General features: G+C 48.9%; 1 protein-coding gene across 2 annotated transcripts in view; it reads right to left on the reverse strand.

Annotated features, from left to right (window-relative positions):
* ERI3 (ERI1 exoribonuclease family member 3) overlaps positions 1 to 25,923 on the reverse strand; it is a 135,319-nt gene that overhangs the window by 80,553 nt on the left and 28,843 nt on the right. For both annotated transcript variants that reach the window (XM_054834007.1, XM_054834008.1), the window contains exons 4-6: positions 23,132 to 23,191; positions 20,796 to 20,887; positions 1,169 to 1,241 (exon numbers count right to left, since the gene is read on the reverse strand). In XM_054834007.1, the coding sequence (XP_054689982.1) occupies positions 1,169 to 1,241; positions 20,796 to 20,887; positions 23,132 to 23,191 (225 nt within the window). The remainder of the gene's footprint in view (positions 1 to 1,168; positions 1,242 to 20,795; positions 20,888 to 23,131; positions 23,192 to 25,923) is intronic.

The raw sequence follows: 25,923 nt of genomic DNA on the forward strand, positions 1-25,923 counted from the left end.
TGGCGCTCATTAATGGTCACTGAACTGCAGAATGCCCCAATGTGCTTTCAGATTTCATTTACCAAGGACCAGCAATCAGCCAAAAGATTTGCTCTGACAGCAGGGAAATACAAGACCCTTTGACAAGTTCAGCCGGGAATGTGCTGCCAGCATCCCTTGTTAAGTTCATGTTCTACCCTATTTGACGGAACAGATCATGCAAATTGTCCTTCTGCGGCTGCTCAGCCTGTCACTCATGCTTCCATTTAATACAATAAATAAATAAAAGAACAAAAGAAAAGTCCACAAATACAACGAGCTGTTTACAAGCAAATTTCACTTACCGAGACCCCTAATTATCAGGATAAGGAGCAGAAACCCAAATAAAACGTTAAATTGGATGGGGGAAGGGAATCTTACTCATCCAAAGGTTTAACCAGGAGGGTCACCCCAGTTTCTCCTGGGCACAGACCCCAGCCTCCCCCATCATCCTGCTACTGCTTGTAATCGTACTTGTTCTTTTCTTCCCACTTTGATTTGTGGCTTATGGCATCACCATATTTTTCTGTGCAGATGGAGCAGCTGTGCCAGGAGACCCTGCGGATGCACACCAGGCTGCTCTTTAACCACCCAGGGAATGTGTGGAGCAACACAAGGCACCAGACAGTAAAGTCCAAGATATTTTGCTTTGCAAAGTGACCACTGGTTTCTCAGGTGGACATGCTGCTGAGACAGCTCCCCTTCCCCACAGCACAAGAGGAAATACTGATTTTTATTTGGGAATATTTCCACATGTTTATCAAGCAGAATTTGATCGGAAGGGAAATGAGCTCCTAGGAGCCTTAAACGGCTGCAAAACAAAACAGAGTCAGCAATGCTGGGGCCAACACAACCTTTGCTGAAGAGGGGCCTCACAGTGTCCCACTATTATGCAGAGACACCGCACTGTGCCTGCCACAATGGGATTTCTCCCCAGCTGCAGAACACATCCCATCAAGTACAGTAAGACTCTATTAGAGGAGATACAATAGGGAGCCGGAGGACTCGCTCAGCCCAGCTTCTGAGAAAATAACTCATTTCAATGCAAAACAGCAGTAGTTATTAGACACCTCCTTAAAGAGGAAAGGAGGAGGACAAGGGGAGGGGGGAGAGAGGGAGACAGGGACCATGGCAGTTTGCACAAAAGTACCTTTTTCAGATTAATCCACTGTTTGAAGTAATCAGCAACCGGCAGCCCTAAGTACTGGCATTGTCCTGGTAACCTGTAAGAGAGAAGAGAGAGCAGGTTTGATTCAATCAGTGTCCTGACAACACAAACTCTGTTTCTTAAGTGCATTTCGTTCGGAGATGGAAGAGACCCTCAAGTCTGCTGTAACATGCTGCACGTCATAAGGACTGTAGCTCTTGGCAAAAAAACCTCACAAGAGCACAGCTTGGCTGAAGACTTACATACATCCAGCCACATCCAGGCTGCTGACACCTTTCAGGCTGAACATTTTGAACAGGAGCTGTGTGCAAGCGCAGCCTGCACCTCTTTTCCGTATGGCTAACACACAAACACGACTGGAGCATCCGGGCTGTCCTTAGCTAAGTGAACTCATCACAAATCCCTGCAGAACCATCCTGCTCAGCCGGTGGCTTACAGGGCAGACAGAAGGACTGACAATGCACCTGTCATGCCCTGGTGCTTTTCCACTTGGCCTTTGCGGTTAAAACACCGAACGAGACATGAGGGAGGGAAAGGAGGCACCAATACATTTGGGTTTTGGGTTGTAATGCGGCAGGACCATTTTCAGGGCTAAGAAAGCAGAGGCTGTTTTCCAAGTGGGTGTTCAGAAGAAGAGAGCAGTCACAACGCTGAAGATGCAAGGTGCTGCACACTGTCTCACTACGGGTTTCAGCACCAGCAGCCAGAGCTGCAAGCACACGTATTTAACCTCTCCCTTCCTACAGCAAGCTGCCAGAACAGGGCTCACAAAACAGCACCGGTAAGGGAGGCGGATTTCCTGAAGGGACAGCAGGACCCCAGGATTTGGAAATCTGTTTCTCTCACACGGTGTCGACCCCAGTGTGTTCACAGGGGAGCTATGATGTGCCCCTCAGATGGGGAAGGCTGAGTTGCAAAGCCGTGCGGCTCCAGTCGAGCCTGTGCAGGGAGATGAGTTATGTGAGTTTTCCCTGGCCAGTTTGATCTGATCAAGAGTAATTGATGGATCTTGTTCATTCACGTACTGCTGAGCACGCCTGGGGCACTGGTCACAGGATCTTTAACTGAAGCAAAGGAACATCCCAAATAAATATGTCAACTAAATAAATGACTAAATTAGACCCGTTTGTGCATGTTAAAAGCCACAACCCCAGAAATCAGCTTTTGCAGAGGGGGATGGGGATTCTCACAACTTCCTCAGGCATCTGGGGGCTGTCGGGGAGGTTGTAGGGGAGAAGGGAAGAGCTGCGAGTGCCAGCATCAGCTGCTGAAACATCCCAAAACAGACCATGACCACAGCAAAGTCTTCTTCCACTCTCCATAGGGGAAAGCATGAATAATCCAGACTTCAGACTCAAGGCTGAAATTCAGGAACAAGCTCTGCTCAGATGTGGATATGAGCTAGATACACCGCCTTGAGCCGGGGTGCACCTCGTGCAGTACCTGAGTGCTCAGCGCAGCTCCAAACCCTCTGGTGAACAGGGCAGCATCGCTTCAGCCCTGCAAGCAGTTTCCCAATAAGGAGATGAAGGAAGGACACAGATAAGGCACTTGTGGATAATGTGAGACTCAGGGTAGTGCAGTACCAGAGGGGTTTGGTCTATGGGAAGAAAAGGAAGGAAGCTGGCAAACATTTCCAGGGGATTCTCCCGGGAATATGTGGCCAATGGAGCCAGCACACACAGCAGTCTATCGGCTTTGTGAGCCCTGCTTAGGCTAAGAAAGGAAAAGACTCTCTGTGTCAAAACCAAATGCCTCATCCTGAAAAGATGTACATGTCATTGTTTAGGAGCATTAATTTAAGTCTTACAAACACATTTGAATAAGGAGGACCAGAGGAACCTCTTTGGAAGTAGGAAGCCTGTCAAAAGCATGAGCTTGCAAGCAGCAGGGCTACGGCGATTTGCAGGGTCAGCAATGTGACTTGACAGCACGGTCTCATCTCTGGGCACGGCTCATCTGATGCTAGCACCATCACGCTGAAATAAACCACCTGGAGTCACTCCTCACAACTGCATAGCCGTCACATAAATAGCAGCCTGGTCCATGCATTTTACAGCCACTGTACATATATCCATGACATCCCATAGTTGAACAGACCCCACCAGCCCCAACCAGCATGCTAAGAAAGCTCTTCCTCCAGGAAAGCTGCTTCCTGTTCGTGTCCAAATAAGAAAAAGATCACAAGAAAAGGAACCATTTAAAACAAACGACCACTCTAATACGGACACATCATCAGCTTAACCTCTCCTTACACTGCTCACATTTAGCTAGAGAAGATGATGACAGTGGTTTGCAAGAGATATGTTACTAAAAGCTGGGTTTCTCCTCCCAAACCAAGAGCTTTTCATTAATACAGGTCTCAGCCTAGCTCCAGTTAGAGGAATAATCATCATCTGGCTTAACATTTGGATAGGGCCCCAAAGAAGAGAGTACAGCATCGTTCCTGTTAGCCACAGGACTTGACAGCTAACCACCCAGTGCAATGAATGACATCTAAAGCGTTTCCATCCCTGTGGGACCAAAAGGCCCAGCAAACTGGACAGCCTGGTTCTGCTTCCACCCCGAGACTGATGGCAGTATGCCCTGGGCGCTGGACAGTGGGTCTTTAATTGGAGAAAATAAATGCTCCAAATAAATATGTCAACTAAATAAATGACCCATTTTTGCAAACAAGTAACAACCCCAGAAACTGCCTGTGAAGCAGTGTGACCTAAGGACATTCCCCCTCCCCCTCTGTGCTTCTGCTCCCCTCATTCATGGTAGCACCAGAGAGACTTCACCAAGTTTTTCAAGCCCTACAAGACCTATGCTCATGCTATAACCTGGGTGGGCTGTCAGCAGCACGGACCAAAGCATCAGTCTGCTCCCTGAGCAGGAGTAGACAGCAGGGATACAGCCACCTAATGCACTTGCCTTTAGGAAAGGATTGTCCTGTGGGTCTGGTCTAGTCAGGGTTACGCAGCGCTCCCTGGCTTCAGGTTGGACTGCACGTGATACAGAGAAACTTGGAAAGCGGCTGTGGGATTCTCCCAGCCTCCAATGCAGCTCTGGTAAAGCCTGTCCTCCCAGAAGCAGAGATGCGAGCGCACAGCCTCTGCCCGCTCCCAAAACACAGGTCCCCGTGGGACAGAAGAGCAAGTGACAGCAGGTATCACGCTCTCCTCTGCCAGCCAAGCGAGTCCAAGTCCTCCTTGGAGCGTGGTCAACAGTGGCAGCTCTGCACCATTTTCAGAGAGCTTCATCGCCCCAGGCTCTGATTTCCATCCAGCCCCGCTCCTCCACTCTGCAGGGTAAATGGGGCCTGGAGATGAACGGGATGCAAATGGGAGGCGAGGTGACATGGCTGCATTTCTCCCATTGAAGCCGGCTCTCTCCAAGGCGGCAAGAAGCGCACAGCTCGGTGGTGATAAACGGCCTTGCTTTAGTTATCACTTTCCTTAAGTTAAGGAGAGCAGCCTAGTGATGGATGGGCTGGAATTCGGTTATCAGGGAAGGCTGTCAGCCAGAGTTGCCTATCTCCACACACATTTAGCAGGGCGTCATTATGCGATGGCATGGAGTTAAAATATGACCAAGGGTATTGAAAGAAAAAGAACAGGATTAAAAAAAAAAAAAAAAGGCAAATTGAGCAACAATAAAGGAGCATGAGGCAAGAACGTTATCGTACTAGTGACACCTTTTATCTCAGTCTGGTTAGCTAGAGCAGGGCACAAATTGGTCCTTCCTCCACTATTGTATCCTCTTGTACAAACAGAGGCAGATAAAATGTGTCACCAGTGCGATAGCATATCAATTTAACCCTAATTATCTAGGGGGTCACACTAAGAAATAGGGGTTTCTCATTTCAACAGGTTCCTCCGTCTCTGCTCGGAGCCACCACATTAATATGGAAGGGGGAGGGGCAGCCGTAATTGATTTCCGTCACTCAGGTGGTCCTGGCGTATAAAAAATTAATGCTTGATTCTCCCAACTCATCAGAGCTGGTTAACGTCCATCTGCTTCTGGGTTCAGGATGTCAGGAGACAAAGAAATTGGGCCACTTTCTACACGCTGGGTATATTGATATTGAGCCAGTTAAAAGAACAAGTCCCTCTACGGGAAAGATAGAGACATAAAATCTTGAGTTTTATAGACCTGGTCTAAGCCTCCCAAAAAGTCCATGGCCTGAAGACCTTGAGCTGTAAGAGATGCAGAACATTTTAATTGCCTCTCGGCCAACCCCACTGCACCGGGCTGCAAAGGAGAGGGCAGGCAGGCTCCCACCCTGGAAATCCTGTGCTGAAGGAGGCTGCTTGGATGCTGCAGCACATGACAGCAACAAGGTGATAGCTGAAGAGAGGAGCTGTCAAACCATCTCAGCCTTGCACCCTAGTTCAGAGCAAGGCTGGTCAAGACAAGGCTCTGGACCACATGGCGCAGAGGTGCTGCTCTGTTTTGACGTAGAGTGGGATGTCTGTGAGGCCAAGAGGAAAGCTTGGGTGCCCTCTCCTAACAGAGAAAGCTAGCGAGGGAATAACGCCCTGTGCTAAGGCACCTGAGATGTTTTAGCAGAGAAACAGCACCATGACAGGCAAAGCCACATGTGTCTGCACTGAACCTTGCATGAGCTGGAGCCAAGCTAGGAATTGAAAGTAGTTTAGGTAAACCCACACCCTCCCAAAGAGGCAGCCTTAAGTTGATCCATACTCGGTTAAAACAGTAAGTCCCAGCAAGCAGTGTTCAATGGCCTGGGATGCAAAGAGGTGAGACCTTGCTCCAAAGTGCTGAGGCTGCAGGAGCATCCCACGGAGGCGCAGAAAGCCTGGCCAGGCTTTGCCAAAACCACTGTGCCAGGCCAGGAGGGCTCTGACGGTGTGATGCCACAGCACCCACAAGCGAGCAGAGCATCCCAGGCACACAACACGGCCCAAGCCACGCTGCAGCCTGCAGAAATTGAAAACCGCTGACCCACACCTCCAAAAAAAACCCAACCCGACAACCCAAACCCCAACTCCCCCATCCCAATAATTCAAGCTAGACTGGAGCAGTTTTCCTGCGTAATCCAAGGCTTTGGCAGGTAGATGTCTCCTCCGCCAGCACTGGAGTCACCATGCCACTCAGTGCAAAGAGGCAAGAGCAGAATTAGTCTCCCCTTATGCTCCTGTCCAAAGCGAAGAATGGAGGGATGAACCCCCGCCAGACCTCTGGCACCCCACTCACACACTCCTCAGCCAATGAGCTAGAGGAGCCCACCTCCCCTTGCTTCCCGCTGGATAAGCCCTTGCTGGGTGATTGCACCCCACTCTCACCAGGCATACCCATGGCACCATCCCTCTGCCCTCCATCACTGCAGACCAAACCACCCCAGCACGGCTGTACTTAAAATTCATAAGCAGTAGCTGTGGAAAGACAATACATTTGGAAAGGGTCTGAAAAGCCCTGGGCTTTCACAGAAACCCTGAGACAGGTCCCATCTCCCTCCGTCTTTGCTTTCCTTCCACCCTCTCAGTTCTCTCAACCACCCCCAAACTTGTCACAGTGCAACAAGCCTACAAGCCACACATCAGCTTTAAATATCAGAATGCGTGAAGCAGGGACATGAGAGCAGGGAAGTGGGAACAGACAGAGCAAGCCTCCATCGCCTGTCAGGAAGCACTAATGAATTTCAACACCAGCAGCCATTGCCTCAGACGGGCTGGTGAGAGGAGGAGACGGAGTTATAGCGAGGAGCCTTTGCAGGAGCAGCCTGCCTTTTTTTCAAAGCCCCCTCTGTTAATAAATGTCATTGCCGAGCGGGCTGCAGCAGTCCTCGAGCCAGGATGGGGTGGGTCGAGGGAGAGACAGGCGACTGACAGCACTCAGGATGCCTGGGCAGCGCAGCCTTTTCTTCTGCTGCATCCCCAGACAGGAGCCAGGAAAAGGCAGCAGACGGGACATCGCTGTTGGCATGAAGCTGTCTTCCATCAAGGTCCCAGTACCTAAATAACAACCTCCACGAGTGCAACCCCAACACCCCCCAGTCCTGTTCACTGGGATGGACAGAGGCTCTAGGCTCTACAGGGAACGGTCCCTGGGACGGGCAGAGGGATGCAGAGACATCCAGACACACTGCCTGCGTTCCTGGCAGCAGCAAAGGGTTACAGAGCAGCCTGTCCCTTTGCTAACACAAATGCACTCCCGAGGCAGCGCAGGAAGAAGCATCCAGCACAGGGCACCGCATGGCAACCGCACCGATGCACAACATGAAGGTCAATGCAAGTCTTCTTTACAAATGTCAACCTGTCATCTCTGGATATTAATGAGGGCTGACCAGCAGCTAAAATGCATCCATGCTCCATTAGTAATAAGAAAGACACGATGCAGGAGAAGAGCACACACCACGGCATGTAGAGGCACCAGTGGGTCTGCAGGGCCCGGGGAGGTGTGGTGATGCACAAGATAACCAGGGCCACTCCAGCTGCCCAGGAAGGAAAGCAGTCACCACACAAACCCTTTCACTGGAGTGTGTGTTATCTTTTTCCATCAGTCTTTAATTGGATTAGTGTAATGAGGCCAAAAAACCCAGGCTAAGCAGCGAGGCTAATACCTGGCACTTTCAGACCTTCCTTTCTTTTTCTGCGATGCCCATTCTGGACAGCGTTGCTTTCTCTCTACTAGGCATATTCCTGCCTAGGAAGCTTAAAAGGTAAGCTGCAGCCTTGGGACTCACAGCAGCAGTGGCTGAAATGTCTGAACACCCACCACCCATCATGTGCAAACAGCCAGATCCCTCTTCTCAAAATTTTTGCCAGGCACTAAGCAATTTGGGAGCACCTCAACACCCATGCTTTTCAAGCAGCTAGCCTGCGTATGGAAAAGGCTGTTAGCCCAGACTGCAACCAGAGCAATGTATACACTAGGAAAATAATTCTGCCACAAAAGCACACAGGGCAAGTGGCTCGTCGTGACTCGCTCGTCCTGCAAAGCACTGTGTGCCTTCCGCTGCCATCAACCTTAATGAAACATGAAGGCATTTAACACCATGCGAGATCTGGCCCTTTTATGGGTATCTGTCTGTGCGTCAGCTAGATGCTGACAGAGATGCTATCTCAACATTAAAAGGAGGCTGTAACACAGCAGGTATTCAGCCTCCAACAGAAGATGTTCATCAACAATTGCACACACATGATGCTACAATAAATCTATGTGCTACTGCTTAACAGCTTTTCTTAAAAAGATTCATAGCTCTATTTACTGGGCCTGATTCTGCCGCTGTGCATGTGGGAGTAAATCTAGAGTAACTCTACCTGGAGTTAGTAAGTAGCCAGTGAGAGTAGGATCAGAATTGAGCCTTATGATTTTTAAATAACTACTTAATTACCATGCAGGAAACCAGAGCTTGCTGGCTCCACGGTTCAGCTGAGGTTAGGAGTGCAGCAGGCAGAAACTTTGCACTCCTCCATACTGAGTCTTCCAGATCTGTGAAGGGGTAGAGCAAGTGCTCTCACCAGCCCTTCCAAACAGGGAGGACGACTGAGTAGGCTTCCCTTTGACATGAGAAATGCATCACCTTGCTCCCAAGGAAACAGAAACTGGAGAGTCTCCAAGGATGAGGTTGCCCCCCCAGCCTTGGGAACCCGACACTATGAAAAACCCTTAAAAACAGATTTCTACACACAAGCTTGCTGTGACAGTCTGTCTGCTTACTAAATACAACATCACACAGCATCTAAGGAATAGGAGTGTATAAAATTGGATACCGTGTACATCTACCACACAGGCATGTTCTCAGCAAAGTCACCCGTAATGACCGCGGGCTGCAGCAGGTGAACTTCCACAGGAAAAACTCTTCACCATGCAGGTAATAAAACACTGGAACAGACTGGTGGGGGAATCTCCTCCCCTGGAGACATTCAACTCATCTGGAGAAGATCCTGAGCAACCTGATCTAAGTTTGAAGCTAGCTCTGCTTTGAGCAGGGGGCTGGATTAGAGATCTCTATTTAAATTATTCTGTGATTCACACTGCACTGGAGCCTGATTACACAGACCGCGTCCATTCTCTGCCTATGTGGTCTCTTATGAAGTCTTTCATATAGACACTAATTTAGTAATCACCTGGTCCTCTGCATACTAGCTGTTTTAAGAGGGAGCATTCAGACTCCTGCTGCAGAACGCTGTAATTACGCACTGAGTAAGGGAGCATATGATGCAATGGATGCACCCACAACACATCGTGTCTAAGCCCCTTCAAAACCAAAACATGCAGAAATAAAGCTAAAATTAAATGTGCTTCTCCTCCCACTGCACAATTCCCATTTGCAGAAGCATTTCTCCCCAGCAAACCAGAGCACACCAGACTCTGCTCTAGGACTGAGAAGACACATCCTGTCCCAGTCCTTCCTTAGACCTGCTGCACAACAGGCAGGAGGAAACCTTGCCTCTTTCATGCCTCGCCTGTCCAGACCGTTTAGCGTATAAACTCTTCAGGACAAGGGCTTCTCTGCTATGAGTCATAAACTGCTTAGTGCCTAATGGTAAAGCCTATAGACGCTTAACATAATACAATCATGTCACTTAAAGGCCATTAGTCTCCAGTCTAAACAGCATTTTTCCAGTCACAAAGGGGACCTGCCAACTCAGGAAGGCAGCAGAAGGGACGTGGGTGGCCAGTCGGGTCACTGGACTCACAGACACCCGACGTGAAGCCCTAAGCAGGTTGGAGCCCAGCCGAACAGCGTGGGGGAAAGCCACGGCAGCTCTAGCAGTCAAAGAGCTTTATCTTTTGGGCTTTCTTGAACCACTTGAATCAGCTGAAAGGCCCTGCCAGCCAGGTGAAAATATCTTTCCACCTCCAGCCATGCCTGTCCCACCTGTAAGGGGGGCAGAAGCCCCTCACCCACACAGAGGGTCTCCAGCCTTCTGCCTCACATTTCTTCCCACTAAGTGAAGCACATCATTTATCTACAAGAAAATATGCCATTCCGTCTTGTGATGCTGCTTAAACCCCTCTTCTTTCTTGGCACCATCTCTGCCGCCCTCTGGCACCACATCGCCCGGTCTACTCTCTCGACTGACTTCTGTGATTGCCTCTTCTTCCTTCTCCACACTAAGGGGAAGACAGAAGTCCCTTAAAGAGCCAGTGGGATGGGGTAAACCCCCTCCCCATCACCTCTGATGACACACAACCCAAAATTACACACGCAATAGCTCCAGGGGCTCTCGGCACAGCCTCCGGGCTGGCAGCAGCGGGGAGCCTGGCACGTCGTGTAACAGGGTCTGAGCACAAGTTTCTGTGCAGCTGTAAATTCCATCTGCACGAGGGGAAACAGGTTTGTCTTTTCCTTGTGGGGAAGAGACCACTCCCCACCTCCAAGCACAAGCTGCCATTAGTATTTGCTTCGCCGGAGAGAAGGAGCAGCGAATCCTCCAGAGCAAAGGACAAGTGCAGCAATTAGGATGCAGGGGCTGCGGGAGCTGTTTAACAGCACGACCCGGAGGTCAGTGCCGCCGACTCCCAGCCCTGCATAAATATTGTATGAGTAGGGGAGAAGGGCTGTTAGAGCCACCCCCAGCACCAGCCCTCCCCCCTCCATCACCACTCTGCATCTAGCTAGATACGCCAGCAACATTATTTACAGATGTGACGGTTGGGAAAATCACTTGAGTAACTAGGGGAATGGGAAAGGGCTGCTCGGTGGAGCAGCAGCCTGGGAGCGGGCTCCCACCTGCACCTTCTGCTTTCCCTTGCAGGGCGCTCATCTGCACAGGTAATCGCCAGATGGCTCGGCCCGTTCTCAAACCAGAGGATGAAATACCACCAAGAACAAGGAGGGGAGGCTATGAGCTCCCCTCTCAAAGGTTGCCCAGAGGTTTGATTATCAGTGCTGCTGAAGGACACTTCAGCTAGCAGCTGCTTTCCAGTTTCCTATCAGTATGTCTGCTAGACCCTCCCTTTGGAGGGAGCTTTATAGCAATATAATGAAATGCTTTACAGAGAGCTTCTCCTCAGACTGTGTCTGTGTAGCTCTGCAGAAGGGTCCCTACTCCAACACAGCCACAGAGGTCTCATCCCTGCAGAGACTCCCCCAGCTGCTCTGTTTGGTACCAACCGCCTTCTTCACCTGTGACCTGTCTGCTGTTTGTTCTCTGAAGGATCATCTTCACCCGCAGCTTCAGCCATGCTGATCAGCACTGTCCCTACTGCATCCTGGAAGAACCTCTCATCCCTTTGTCCATTTTTTTTTTGCTGGAGATGCCAGATGACTGCGCATTTGCCGTGATGCTCTGCACAAATACAAACCTACTTTCAGGCTCACTGAGACTGGAGGGTCCCGAGGACAAGGACACAGGCCATTCTCCAGCTGTACCAGCAGACCAGGAATTCCTAGGGGCACACTGCTAATAAACATTACTGCCTTGGGCAACACACAAGGGCTGCAAGATAGGAAACACAGCTTGGATGTGCTTCTGCCCATGATACCTCTCCAGAAATTCCTCCACTGCTCTGTGGCTGGCTGCTGAATCCAGGGAAAGCAGAAGCCTGGGCTTACCATTCTCAGCTTTCCTGAACTCACCGTGCAATTAATGGGCTTAATTATTGATGGCAAAGGCAGGGAAGGGAGGAAAGAGAAAAAGCCACTGAGAAAGGAATGATGTGGGGGTGGCGGGCGCCAAAGGTCTCCAAAGATCTTCCCTCAGCCTAGAACAGAGAAAGAGCCCCTAGCCGCTCTGCCGCTCCCACGGCCCTGCTCTAATGCTCCCTGACATGCCTCTGAAGACAGCGAGCTGTTTGCAGTCACCACCGTGATTTGTTAGTAATTATTTTCACGGTGTCACATTGCTGTCACTCTCTTAACAAAGAGACAGGCAGCCTGAGGCTGCCTGCGAGAAAGAACCAGCAGAGAAAAGGAATTGTCAGGCACCCAGGGATCCTCTTTGCTTCCCAGGTTTCACAACCAGAGTCCTTACCAGCTTCTGAAGAAACTTCTGAGGAGAAGTGGCAAGTCAGAATCATCTCCCATCCTGGTCACAGCAAGAAGAATTAATTACTTAGCCCCCTCCTAATTTCACCTTACCTGTAAATCCAGTGCAAGACCCAAGTACTTAGAGCCCCTTAAGACAGCGATTTGCTTCAGGCCTGCAGCAAACACAAAAAAACTTTGGCAATTGATGACTTTTTAGTGCTCTCCTTGCAAGCTCCAATTTCTTTTCATGTGGTCTTGCCATTAGACCGCGCTTCCCAAGCACGGGAACCCTGATGACAAACCCTGCCTGAGCCTATCACCCTCACACACATTAACCCTCCAGACCAGCCACGTGTGCTCTCCCTACACCAGTCTCATTAATTCCGACACACTGCTGCGCTCCGCATGGCAGTAACATTTCACTTGGCATTTTGCAATGCCAGGGGACCTCGGCAGCTTCCTCACACCTGAAATACACAGCCTAATGGCTCGCCATCTCTGTTTTCTCATACGCAGCACAGTGACTTGACAAGAACCTCCCCTTGAACCACCTCCCATCCATCCATCTCACACCTGCTGTGCAACCGCAGCCATCCATCCTTCGGCTAACTTGTCACTCCAAGGTAATCACTCCTTTCCCAGTAAGCGTGGAGCCTGCTTGGGCCCCCAAGGAATGGAAGCTATTCTGGCACCTGAAGTGTCACACAATATAAGGATATAGAGATGAAAGACTGAGACACCTGGCCAGCCAGCCCTTAAAGCGCCCTTGATCTCTGTGCAGAAAGCAAGTGAACTTCCTCCAGAGCAATTCCAAGTTTGAATTACTCCTGGCAGAAACGTTCTTCCCCCAACTGCTTACTGATGGTGCACAAGGGTCATTCCCCGCAGCCGCGGGGAGACTTGGGTATTAATTCACCCTCTTAGCACAGGGAGAGTTTGGAAATATTAAGCCTCACAGTCTAAGCAAAACCCTCCTGCAATTAACTGCATGGAAGAGCACTGACTCGGAGGGCAGCTCCTTTTCAGGGGTCCTTTTAATAACCAAGAAATGGCACATACATGCTGTGAAGAATTAGGATCACCATTGGGAAGCTAAATGGTCCATAAAATGTAACAGTTCTCTTCAGAGCTGGGAGCACAGCGAGCTGGAGGAGAGGTCTTGGCAACCTCCCACCAGCTTCCTCCGTCTGCTCGGTTTGCAGGAACACACGTGTCTCCAGGCAGGGACAGGGAGCTGAACGTAGCCGGTGCCCGGGCACCTCTGGCACGTTGGTCAACGGTCAGCGCTGAGACCTGGCTCAACACCCAGATGGAAAAATTGAAGCAGGGAAATTAGAGCTGACAAAGAGGGACCTACAAAGGGAAGAAAAAGAGTGTCCCGGAGTGTAGGTGCTGGGCAGAGGGGAGGAGAAAGCCCCACTCGAAGAGGCAGACAAAGCTGGTGGGACCAAGGCAGGACAAAGTCCTGGGTAGCAGGAGCTTCCCATACACAGCCCTGCCAGCACATCGCACTGCTTCCTCAGTTGTCTTCCCCCAAACTCCTCTATTCTGCTCTTTCTTCTAGTACCATCTCCACGTGCCTCATGTCATTGCTAATGCCTGGTCCAGAGCAATCTCTGAGCACAAGGCACCATCTTCGGGGTGCCAGGCTGAGGCAGCACCCTGACCAAACACACAGAAAAAGGTGACTCCAGCGTTGAATGGACTCAGCTCTAAAAGTTAGTTTGCAGCTCTGGTGTCCTCCCAAGAGTCCTGCACGCACCCAGACATCCACTCCTCTGGACAAGGCACGTGAGAATACGCTGGAGGGAAAATACCAGGGATGACCTCAAGATGGCCCAGTAGGTCTTTGCCAGCCAGGAGCTTCAGGAGGAAAGGGACTGAACCCATCCAGGAAAATGGCTCCCAACAGGAAACAAACAGGCAAACAAAATAAAATGCTTTCAAGAAAGCTACAGACTCAGACAAGGCTTGAATAGAGTGAGCGAAGGGGAAGGATGCTGCTCCCAGACTGGCAGTATTTTTCAAGCAGAGCTCTCTAAGCAGAGAAGGCGTGAGAGCTCCACTCCCAGCCAAGCCACTGGGAGGGCAGCACTGGTGCCAACACACAACCGCTTTGCTTCGGCTGGGAAGTAAGAAGAGCTGAGATCCAAAGGGAGACAGCTGACATTTTAGCCCCAGCGTGAAACACTATGTCTGTCTAACACTAGAAAAATTAAGCTTTTTGAAGTAATACAGAAAATTCACACTTTGTGAAGCTAATCCTATTTTTCACACATGCCATAGACAACAAAATTCAGATGGCAAACAGCCCTCCAGTGGTTTATCCTCTGCAGTCCCCAAGCCAACCAGCTTTTCAGTTCCCCAGAGCACAGGATAACCACGATGTTGAGTTGCTATTAGAGGGCTCTCTCATACAGGCAGAGGCCGGGATGTGCTTTTTACCAAATATCCATTATAGATCCATTGATTTTGAAACCATTTTGCCTGAATTCATTATAACACTGGGCACAGAATTCACCTTAGCAATTCCTGCTGCAGAGGGAATTATGGTTCCTTACTGTATGAGCAGATGACACCGAGACCAACAGCTTGCATTCAGTTCAGTGTGACTTTTTTGCCAAACACAGCTTGAGTTAAGTTATCCAGTGATGGAAAATCCACCTTCTCCATTCATTACCCCATCCCAATGGTTCAGTGCTGGAAATAAAGTACTTGATGCAATGCCTGTCTCATTCCCCCCTGCACTGTAAATTTATTCCAAGTTTCTCCACCGTGTTTCATGCTGTTTCCAACTTCTTTGGTCCTAATTCCCAGGCAGCAGAGTCCGTGCTCCCCAGAGTGTGTCAGGCATCACAGCTCAATAAATCTGTGGCCACTACAGCCCTGACTATGACAAATGTCTTTGCTATGACATGCCAGACAAGTAGCAGACCTGAAGGTGATAGTCCATTCCCTGATGATCCCTATGCAAAGATTTCATGTCCAAAGCTTAACACAAAGGCATTCCCAGAATCCCGCTTCTCAGACAACATAACTTGCAGAAGCTCGTACAACCAATGGATTTCAAACAAAGGCAAGAACAGGAGACAGCCCAGGGAACCGCCGCAGCAGGATAACAAAAGTCAAGTGTGCTATATTAATTTTAAATAAGAGTGAACAGAGGGAGAACCTTAAAATCCAAAATTTATTTTGCATTAAGTGATATCGTTTCCTTTAAAAACAAAAAGCTGGACTGCAAGGTCGCAGAAGTGAATGGGGTCAGTGCTACTCCCTGTAAGTGCTAGAGAAGAGCATGCTCACAAGGCTGCCTCGCTTAGCTGTGGCAAAGCACTTTAGAATGTAATTACATGAACGACTCCATCAGCAAAGCTGACTCGAAAGGTTCCTGACCCTGGATGCTCAGTCCCATCCCTGCACTGTAGTTCACACCACCCTCTTCCTTCAGCCAATGTAACCATGTGAAGAGACACACCATAGGGTTGGTCAGCAAAAATGATCCCCGCTAAAAGCAACAACAATAAGTGAATCCAAAGACCTTAGCTGGAAAGGAATTGTTTTGGTATTTTTAAACACAGATTACTGTATTATCTTTTCGTTATCAGCTCTTTCTTGTTACTCTCAAAGCCACCCTCTGAACATACCTCCTGCACCCAACCACTTCTCCTGCCTTTCCCCAACCACTTCTCCTGCCTCTCCCCACGGCTACCCAAGCAGTCCCATTTGCTCCATTCAGTGGCTGGCTGCAATTTCTCCCCAGGCAGACGCTACCAACAACCTCCCGGTCCTGCTATAAAGAACAGCATACACAAGGGACACTAACACCATCAATCCGTCTTCATGACCTAAGGCTGATCTCAAACCAAGCCTCCAGGACAGAAGGCTGGAAAGACCAACCCGTTGCTGCACTCAGAGCTGGTCTGAGAAGGCAAGCATCCTCCCAGCCTGTAACTTGCAAAGAAAGAATTAAAACAGTAAGATAAAATTAAGCAACGGTATAATTTACTGCTCAGAATTTACTAATATGCAACCTAGGAAGAGCACCAAGGGCTATAAACATTTCAAGACACTTCACTGTGTTTTATCACTATATTAGAGAGTACTTGCCTTTTAACACTTATTTAAGGAAATGAAAAACTTCTGAGCAGTAGCTTCCTATAAAGATATAAATTAGCACGTTCTGATCAGCCATGGTAAGTGTAGTACAAGCATCCTCATGTCAGTACAACCAAAGCCTACATGCATGTTTACTTATGTTCAATGCGTTTGCAGAATGATCCAAAACTGGAAGGAAAAGGATTAACTGATGCTCTTGACATTAAGATGCAGGTCTGAGATTCAGCACGTGTGGCTTCAGCTCCTTTCTCTGCCCCTGCCTGTCTGCACGACCACAGGCGTATCACTTAGCCTCACTGCAGCTCAGCTCTGTACCTATGAGCCCACAGTAAAAATGCTTCTTCAGTTGCCAGGATTAATTCACGTTGCGCTTAAGAGCAGGTAAACTGGTTCCGTACGTGAAGGGAGCCAATTTGACGTTTCAGAGGACACAAACCATGCTAAAGAGCTCACACTACAAGGGCTCAACCCTGGCAGACACAGAGTACCCTCTTTCCACTAAAACCATCTCCTGCAGTCAGTGGCTCCCTCAGCCCTTCAGAGGCACGTTACCCTCACCACCCAATGCCACATCGATGCAATTTGCTTAATCACTAGTGACAGTTCCATCCTAGGTGCAGGATGAGGTCCAAGCACTAAAGCTGACTACACCAGGTGTCCGAATCCGGCCCTGGAGCTGTTAAACTTGGAGGATAGCTCCTTGCAACAGGCTAAAGGAATCCTCCCGCTGAGCGCTCAGAGGCCCGAGGACCGTGTGCCTAACGAGGCTGTATCCCCACTCATATTTTAGCTTGGCAGGTCTGGTGCTCCTTTCATCTTTTGCTTCAGGTAGCTCTCTTTAATTAATAACATTTCCGTGTCGACACAGGGAACTTTCCACCCAGAATGAATGGCCCTTTCTCATTAGAACCACCACTTGTCATGATGTATTCAAGAGCAGGAGTGTGATTCATTCCCTTGTCTGGGAAGGAGGGGTGTTGCTGGGGGGGTTGGGGGGGAGAAGAGTCTCTGTAATGAGTGACTGATATTTGCTGAAGTTGATATGCGACTCTGTCGGCTTGAACTGCCTTGTCAGGACAAGCCTTCAGAAAGGTGATGTTCCTACTCAAGAGGTTTTCCTCATTAAAGAAATTGCATCTTAACAAGAGGGAAGAGGAGGGGCAGCAGGAAAGCTGCTGTCTCCCCGACTCCAGCCTGGTTCTCACACAGCGAGTGCTGAAAGCCGGTTGATCCAAGTGCAGCCAGTAGAGGATCGGTGCTCCATCTCTGAGCCCTCTCCAGTAGCAGCCAAATCCCTCCAACAGGGACTCTCCTTCTGATGGTGCACCATGCTCACAAAAAAGCCTTTGACGGCACGGACGAGGACCTCGACTCATGTGGAACCTCCACAAGCCCCTCCTAGATGCTTGGTGTGTCCTCTTCTAGGCACCCACCTCCTTGTGACTAGTACTCCTTGCTGCCAGAGTGAAGCCAAACAGCTCTGTGATCTTCCAAGAAAGCTGTAACATTCAAGAGAAATCAAGTCTGCAGCCACACAGTGCCTCATTCCCTGAAGATCCCTGAGCCAAGTGGAGGCTTTGCAGGTCCTTTAACAGCTGAGTTTCCATCTTGAATCCTGCAGACTCAGTGCTAGACACCACCAGCAGAAAGCAGTACCTTGACAACCGCTACTCCTTTTGTGCTTTTCTTGGAGCTAGCAGTGCTACGCATATTGCAACTCCTGGCTTTGACAGGGCTATTTGCTCACCTTGTCCCCATATCCACCACCAACAGGCTTTTATATTCCTCCTCTTTGTTCTAGCCACCACCCCCATGCAGCTTGCTCACTGTGCCTCCCAGCGCCCTGGCACCCACCAGTGGCACCCACTAGAAACACCCACAGTAGACAGGCTTGTCTAGAAGATACTATGCCTCAACTCTTCAACAGTACATGCAGACCAAAGCCAAACTAAATGCCCAGGTCATTGCTGGAGAAGCCATGAACAAGGCTGCATGGTTTCCCACCACCACCTGAGCTAAGGAGAACAGAGGACAGGAACTCCAAATCACACAAGACACTGGGTGAGAGGACCGCAGCTTGCTTCATGGGCAGCTGTGCAAGTAGCTGACATTACTAAGGAAGCTGAGAAGAGGAGCAGCAGCGTTAGGATCGGCCCTGCCCCAAGATGCCACTCCCTAAGCCAGGAAGCACTGCTCTCACCTCACTGTCTCGAATTCCTCTGGAACCCAGTGGGGTTTCTACCACGCAATGCTTCCACCAGCACACTTCTCCAAATGTGGACAAGCAGCACCACCTCCCTTCCTACTACCACAGTGCCTGCTGTGCCCAGCACGTGGTCTCCACACAGCAGCAAAGGGCACCAGGTACAACACAAGCCTTGTAGGGAAGCACGGGGCGACTCCGTGGAATACACTCGGGATGTTCCACATCTCTGAGGCTCTATCTCCCTGTCTGAGCGGCCTTGTTTCAGCTTTCTGCCTTTCCTCTTTAAAAAGAGATGCTCAGTTCTGCTTTGCTAAACCCTATTTGGCAATGTGTCTAAACACACGCAAACTTAATTAGTTCAGGAGGAAGACTCGGCATTTGTGGTGACGGATAAAAGTAATGGGAAATGAGACAAGTCAGAGCTGGCAGGGAGTCCTCACTCAAGCCTCATTCACTGGCATGGCGCTAATCAGATGTGACGCTACACGCTGCGGCACCCAATCGGCGACGGAGAGGCGTGATGTGCTACTCACGAAGCGGCTGCAGCCAGACTCCCGCTATCCATGTGGGTGGAAACACAAAATGTATTTTTTTGCTTTGCCCTGGAGACGCTTCAGGATTGAATTCTGAAGTTAATGGTTTAAAAAAATTTTTTAAAAGGAAGAGGGAGAAATGAACCACTCGCTGCAACCTCATGGCTAGGAGTGGAGTCTTCTTTTCCAGCTGACTAGTGAGGCACAATCCATGCGAGAGACCACTGCAAATGGCGAATCGAATATCTCTGCTCCAGAACTGCGTGTCCTGCTGAGCCAGCTCACCCCACAAGCCCTGTGGCTCACCAGAAATGGGGCTCATCTTTACCCCTATTTGCCCACTGTAGAGCTCTGAAGCAAAAAAACCTAACATCCAGAAGGTTGCCCACTCCATACAGACACCAAATTAGGATGTCATTGTCTGGAAACCTTGTTATCCCACTGTGAAAGCGATGGAAAGATGGGCTTTGAGCACAGATAACTCTGTTCCTTACAACCAGCACCAAAAGCAGTAAACTGGACTCGCAGAACAGCAGTACAGGAGTAAAGAGCTTAGAAAACAGAACAGATGAGTAACAGGAGTTTAGCACATCTCTGCAGCTGTCTTTGTGCTGGTCTCTAATAAAAGTTTAAACATGATATACAAAGAAAAATAAGCCTCACTCTTAATTTAAACCAGTAACACAGGAATTGGCAATATATACTCGCTCTGGACACGGCCCCAGCAGAGACCAAGATTTTCACTCAAAAGTTCGCATACCTCACTCCTGTCTGGAGCATGGCCAATTTCTCATCTCCACTAGTGCCTGTGCTGCTGCTTCGGTCCTCATATCTCATGTCTCACTAATCACACCAAGAAGAGGCAAGGAGCTGCCACTCTACAAAGACCACTCTGCGGGAAGAACTGGTGCTGATTGCTCCCAGGCTGTGTGCAGTTTATTTAGGCTTCCGACTTGGGGAAACTAATGTCGCACACAAAACCAAGTAACACTACTAACGAGTTGTGGATGTCAGTTTAGCATCAGATGTGTCAAGTCAATGCTTTACCAGTGTGATAACAACAGGAGTCTTTACCCAGGGCTCTGAGGAAATGAAAAGCTGAAGCGGGATTACAGGAATCCAAGTGAATTCAGCACAATATGACACTGATCTGCAAACACCTTACAGATTAGACTAATCTAATTCTTAGACATTTAACTCCGTTCTTTTAAATAACATTTTTAGGTTGGTGGTCTAGCTATTTTCATAACAAACCATGCGCATACACTGACACTTGCAGGTCCCCACCTGGTTCTCTCCAGATACAGACGCCGAGCTGATGAAGATGACCTTCACAATAAGAACACCGATGAAGCGTGCCAGACTTGGCTTGTACTCTCTTTCCAAAGACTATTCTGTGATTCGCATCCAGTTAGTGTGCCAAGATGACAGAGAGAAAGCCTTGCACACAGAAGTCAGGTAAGGACCATTGCTTCATTTGGGTGTACAGAAACAGAGTTCCATGTATGTGCTCAGAAATATCCATCCCTTTGCAAAGTATATTGGATAAAAGGGAAAACATCACAAAGTTCCAGTTTAAACCTTTCTTGGGCTTCTGAAAGGATTCATTCACTATAGGGAATATCCCAGGCAGTGATATTGCACTATGCCCAGCACCGACCTGTCTTCTTAAACAACCTTCCACTCCCAATTATGCATGGCAAACAATGATTTCCCTAAGAAACAAAGACTAGGGACAGTCGGAGGCTTGTAAGGATAGACACAGGCACTACAGGCAAACATAGAGCAATAAAGCCCAGAAAAATCTCCCTCCCCTTCCATACTCACATCACTTTCAAATCCCAGTCTCCACAGGTCACAAAAATCGACTTGACGCTGGGATCTAAGAGGCCTTCCTTCGCCATCCACTCGTCAACCCTCTGAAAGGAATGCAAGAAAAGGGGATGAGTTTTGCAGAGACAGGCCGAGCCACAACAGTTAAACTCAGATAAGCTGCTTGCAATCAAGAGAGAAGAAAATTGTGATCTTATCCTCCCTCCCTCTCTTCTCTCTTTGCTTGCCATCTCGACAACAGCACGTTTGGACCTTTGAAGATTTCTGATAGCAGACATCAGGCAACCAGAGCAGAGATGATCTTATCAGACACCGCAGCAGCTCTGCTCACGGAGGGATGGAAGTTGTACAGTGTTAGCGGGACGATACAACTGCACTGTTACCTGGCATTCCTCCTCCGCTTTTCCTTTCCCTGTACCAAATGGGCTCGCAGTGAGCATAACTTGTGTCCCCTCCAGCGAGGGGAAAACACTGGCATCCTGGGATGGCATCCCTCACCTACAGCACTTCTCATGTGCTCCCATTCATACAGCTCCAAGGAGATGTGGGAGAGGGGGACAAATGGGCACACGCAGGCACTGTGCAGCAGTAACAAGCAAAGCCACGCGTCCCCTTCCTCTCCAGGCTGGGTCTCTCTTTCCTCCTTATGGTTCCAAGGAAGTGCTTGTTCAGGGTACAGTGTGGATTTAAAGTGAATCTGCTACTCCAGATGAACTTCCCATAGGGACAGATGTTGTGGATCTACTTCAGAAACGGGTCACATTAATCTGGAGGATCCAGATCCACCTCAGGGATTAACCAGGAGGAACTTAGATTCAAACCCCTGCATGGACGCTTCTTCCAGCTGGAACTAGCAAATGACGTGCCCGAAATCTTCCAGTGGCAGGTGACAGGCAAGCAGCTGCTATTATGCAGCCTCACTAGCAGCATTTCCAGTGCTTCGGCAAGAGAAATCCCTCCTCTTTTTCCTTGCTCGACACCTTCCACTCCTGAATAAACTAGCGTGCCCCAGAAGCTGCCTGACCCAAATCTCATTTTAACCTAGAAACATGCTGCTGTACGAACACCTCTTTGGTTCAAATTTAAAAAAAAAAACAAACCCTACATAAATGTTTCCACACTCTAAGAAACTCCTGCAGAAAGAGAATGAACCATTCTCTGTAATACTCCAGAGGCGATGTACGTTCACCCATCCAGGTAAAGAGGGCTCTCCCTCCTGGGGAAGCAGGCACAGGCATCCATATGCTTACGGACACACATTCTGCTATGTGCTCGCTGGAGAGCACCAGGGACTGGGGAGAGTCGGGAGTTTGCATGCATGTGAGATGTCACCGCCGCAGAGCACCGTCTTCGGTCTCGTATCATGGCCGCAGCCTTTCGGGCAGAGGATGGCGCTCCTTTCTGCGACCGACTGTACAATGTCCCTTTAGATTAAAGCTCCCGGCAAAGAAGCATCCAGCTTCTCAGCCCCATTTTTGCCTCCCTCGGGCTGCTGAGATCTTACCGCCAGCCCCACACAAGGCTTCCCGGAGCAAGGGACAGCAGCAGTAACCTTTTTAAACTCCTTGATGTGAGCGCCCATGAAGCGCTGTCTCCATGGAGGATTTTAAAGCCTTTAATTTGATTTCCTCACATAAGCAATTGTTGCAATTATTCTGATTAGGAACAATTAGGTAACACAGCAGTGGAAATCCTGACAGAGACAATGCATCGAACACCAACCTGCAGCTCAAGCAGGCTCTGCTTGAGGAGGTTTCCTTCACTATTTGACTACCAACAAAAGCTATTGATGGAGAAATACTTCCAAGCTAATTAAGCCCTAAATGCTGTAGGAATTCAACATTAAGCAGATGGCATTATTAGGGCTATATCTGCATTCACACATCCTCCAGATTAGATTTGAGAGGCATTTTCTTTCTATACTACATGTATTATTGAGCATTTAAATAGGTAGAAAAAATTAATTTAATAAAGTGCTGAGGGAGGGGAAAGAAAATGAAGGCAGAAGCTCCCGGAGCAGCAGTCTCGAGCAATGTCTGGGTGCTTTAAAATTGGCTCAAGCAAGAGTCGCCTCTTCTCCTATCTACTGGCAGGAGTTTGGATATCTTGTCAGCACCCTTGACGTGAACAGCTGGAGATGACAGATCAATGGTTCAATACTCTCAGCAGCGTGTCACCAACGTGACAGCAAATGTTATTCTAATGAAGCTGTAATCATAGTCAAATTACGCGGTTCGATTCTCAGCAAGGGGAGGGTGCAGAGAAAGAGATGAAGCGGGGAGGACAGGACCAGAGGTCAGAGTTCGGGAACTAAAGGTTACTCCGCTTACCTCAAGCACTTGCTGGAGGCTCGGCTGCCCATCCACCATGCCTTGAATAATCCCAGTCAGCTGAAACGAGAGACAGAGAGCAGGTGTCAGAGCAGCGCTCAAAAGATCATTAGATAGGTCTCCTCTCCTGTCCATCTCGCTGCAACCAACACATGCTCCTGTGACCCACACGGACATTGCCGAGGAGCCAGCCACAGCAGAGCGACCCTGGCAGCTCCTCAGCCATGGGCAAGGGCACAGCTTCGTCCCAAACACAGAAATGTAGGGGGGGCTCCTACCCACACCATAATACAGCAAACTCTCGGCAGGGCAGGATGCACTTGGGGAGCAAGTGTACCAGCATGATGCCCAAAATGCTGCCCTTTTTGAACATGCATTTCACCAGTTTTTATGCTGCTCTGACTTACACAGGCAGTGGTAACTACCGGGGTCTCTGGTCGCTCCCCTGCTACCACGGTGACACCAAAATTGCACAGCGTTAGATGGGCAGAATAGACCATTACTGGTGAGACCCAGAGTGGATCCAGTCATCCTCCCCTGCGCTGGGCAGCCAGCACGTGTGCTTTCCCATAGTCCCTCACAGCATCCCTCTGCATTTCAAAATTGCATTTAAAACAACTTTGAAGAAAACCACTTTCTTCTAGAACCCTGGTCTACTCTGTTTTTCAGTAGGTTCCTTAGGTCTTGCCAACAGATAGTCCTACTGACTGTACCCAGATTGCTTGGCTGTTTAAAGGTAGACACACGCATAAAAAGATGCGGTCTCATGGGTTTCTGCCTGTGTCTGTCCGGGATAGCTTGAGGCACATGGAAAATAGATAATTTTTCTGTCTGCCTTCCAACTGACAAAACTGTCTTTTAACATATTGAATATCGGAGGTCAGTAGCTTGCCATCAATGCACCCAAGTAATTAAAAAAATCATTATTAAAACAAGTGCACACTACAGGATTTCACTTCATATGGCACTTTCCTGAAGCTACACATCTCACACGTTTTCATAAAATAAAGGTCAAACACAGCCTAGGAGCATGCCCTGCTGCCTGCACACACATCCAAGCCTCCGGAAGCCATAGCGTCCAGCGGAGAGGTGCTGACAGCCCCATCACCACCCAGGAGTAACTTCCACACAGATCAGCTCAACCTACTCGTAAAACATAAGCTCTCTCGCAAACCACAGGGCTCTGCTTTATTAAACGTGTGGCAACTGAAAGAAGCTCAATGGTTTCTACCTCTCCGTTTCTCTGGCTGCTTGGCTTACAGCGCTGAACTTGGAGGAAGATAAAAAAAAAGAGATTAAACTCCAATTAAACTGTAATTACATTTAATGAATACCAAATACCTGACTCACTGAATAAACTGTAAGTGGAAAGATTATTTTCTCATAGTGACTTCCATGGAATGGTAATATATACCTTTTAGGGAAAGTAGTTTAATTTTGAGAATGCCGAGTTCCTCTAGATGGGTTTCTCAAGTTCATCAAGCCATTACAAGGTGGAATTTTAAGAAAGTGGAGGGACACAGACATTCTTTTATATTCCAGAAACTGTTTTTCTCTTAATCTGTATTTTAATTGGGTAACAGCTGCTACCTACAGACTTCTCATACTCTGAGAGGCAAACAGATTTGAGAGATTAACACACGGCTCTTTAGAGCAGTTTATAAAGCTCACTGGTTGGGTTTTTTTCCTTTGCTTGCCGTTTCTCTCAATGCCTGGCAGAGGTGGACAGCTCACCTACTGCAAAGTGCTGGCTCTGCCTCTCAGAGGGCAGCTCAAATCAAACCTCTGGAAGTGGCTGAAAGATCAGCTTTTGGGAAAGAATCATAGAATCATAGAATAGTTTGAGTTGGAAGGGACCTTTAAAGGTCCTCCAGTCTAACCCTCCCTGCAATGAGCAGGGACATCTTCAACTAGATCAGGTTGCTCAGAGCCCCGTCCATCCTGACCTTGAACGTTTCCAGGGATGGGGCATCTACCACCTCTCTGGGCAACCTGTTCCAGTGTTTCACCACCCTCATCGTAAAAAAATTTCTTCCTTATATCTAATCTAAATCTACCCTCTTTTAGTTTAAAACCACTATCCTTTGTCCTGTCACAACAGGCCCTACTAAAAGTTTGTCCCCATCTTTCTTACAGACCCCCTTTAAGTATAGAAAGGCTGCTATAAGGTCACCCCAGAGCCTCCTCTTCTCCAGGCGAACAACCCCAACTCTCTCAGCCTTTCCTCACAGGAGAGGTGCTCCAGCCCCCTGATCATTTTTTGTGGCCTCCTCTGGACCCACTCCAACAGGTCCATGTCTTTCCTGTACTAAGGATGACAGGCAACCTTTTGGTATCACGGTCGGCACTGATGTCAATGGCTTCTACCACTCCAGGCACCTTCAGGACTGCATCTGTTCAGCGCCGTGGCCATGGGAGGACAGGGTGAAATGGCCTCATCCAGACACTTCCCATCAGAAGGGAGGGATGGGAAGGCAGACACAGAGGTCCCACCAAAGAGTCACTGCTTGACCTTGCCCGAGACTCCTTCCCTCCTTCCCTATTAGGCCAAAAAAAGTACCAACTTATCTGTACAAGAACACATCACCAAGCACACATCAATACAAAGGGATATACCTGCTACACGGGAACATTTCAATACAGGTCAGAGAGTGCTCAAAAGGGACCAGATTTCTACTCTCTCATCCTTTCTGATCCTTTCTGTTCTCAGTTACGTTCATCTGTAACACCCGACCTAGTGCATTGGGTCTCTGCAGCATTATCTGGTCTTGCAGCTTTGATAAAGTATAAAA

The sequence above is a fragment of the Grus americana genome, chromosome 8 (assembly GCF_028858705.1).
Source record: "Grus americana isolate bGruAme1 chromosome 8, bGruAme1.mat, whole genome shotgun sequence".
In the NCBI taxonomy this organism is placed as follows: Eukaryota; Metazoa; Chordata; class Aves; order Gruiformes; family Gruidae; genus Grus; species Grus americana.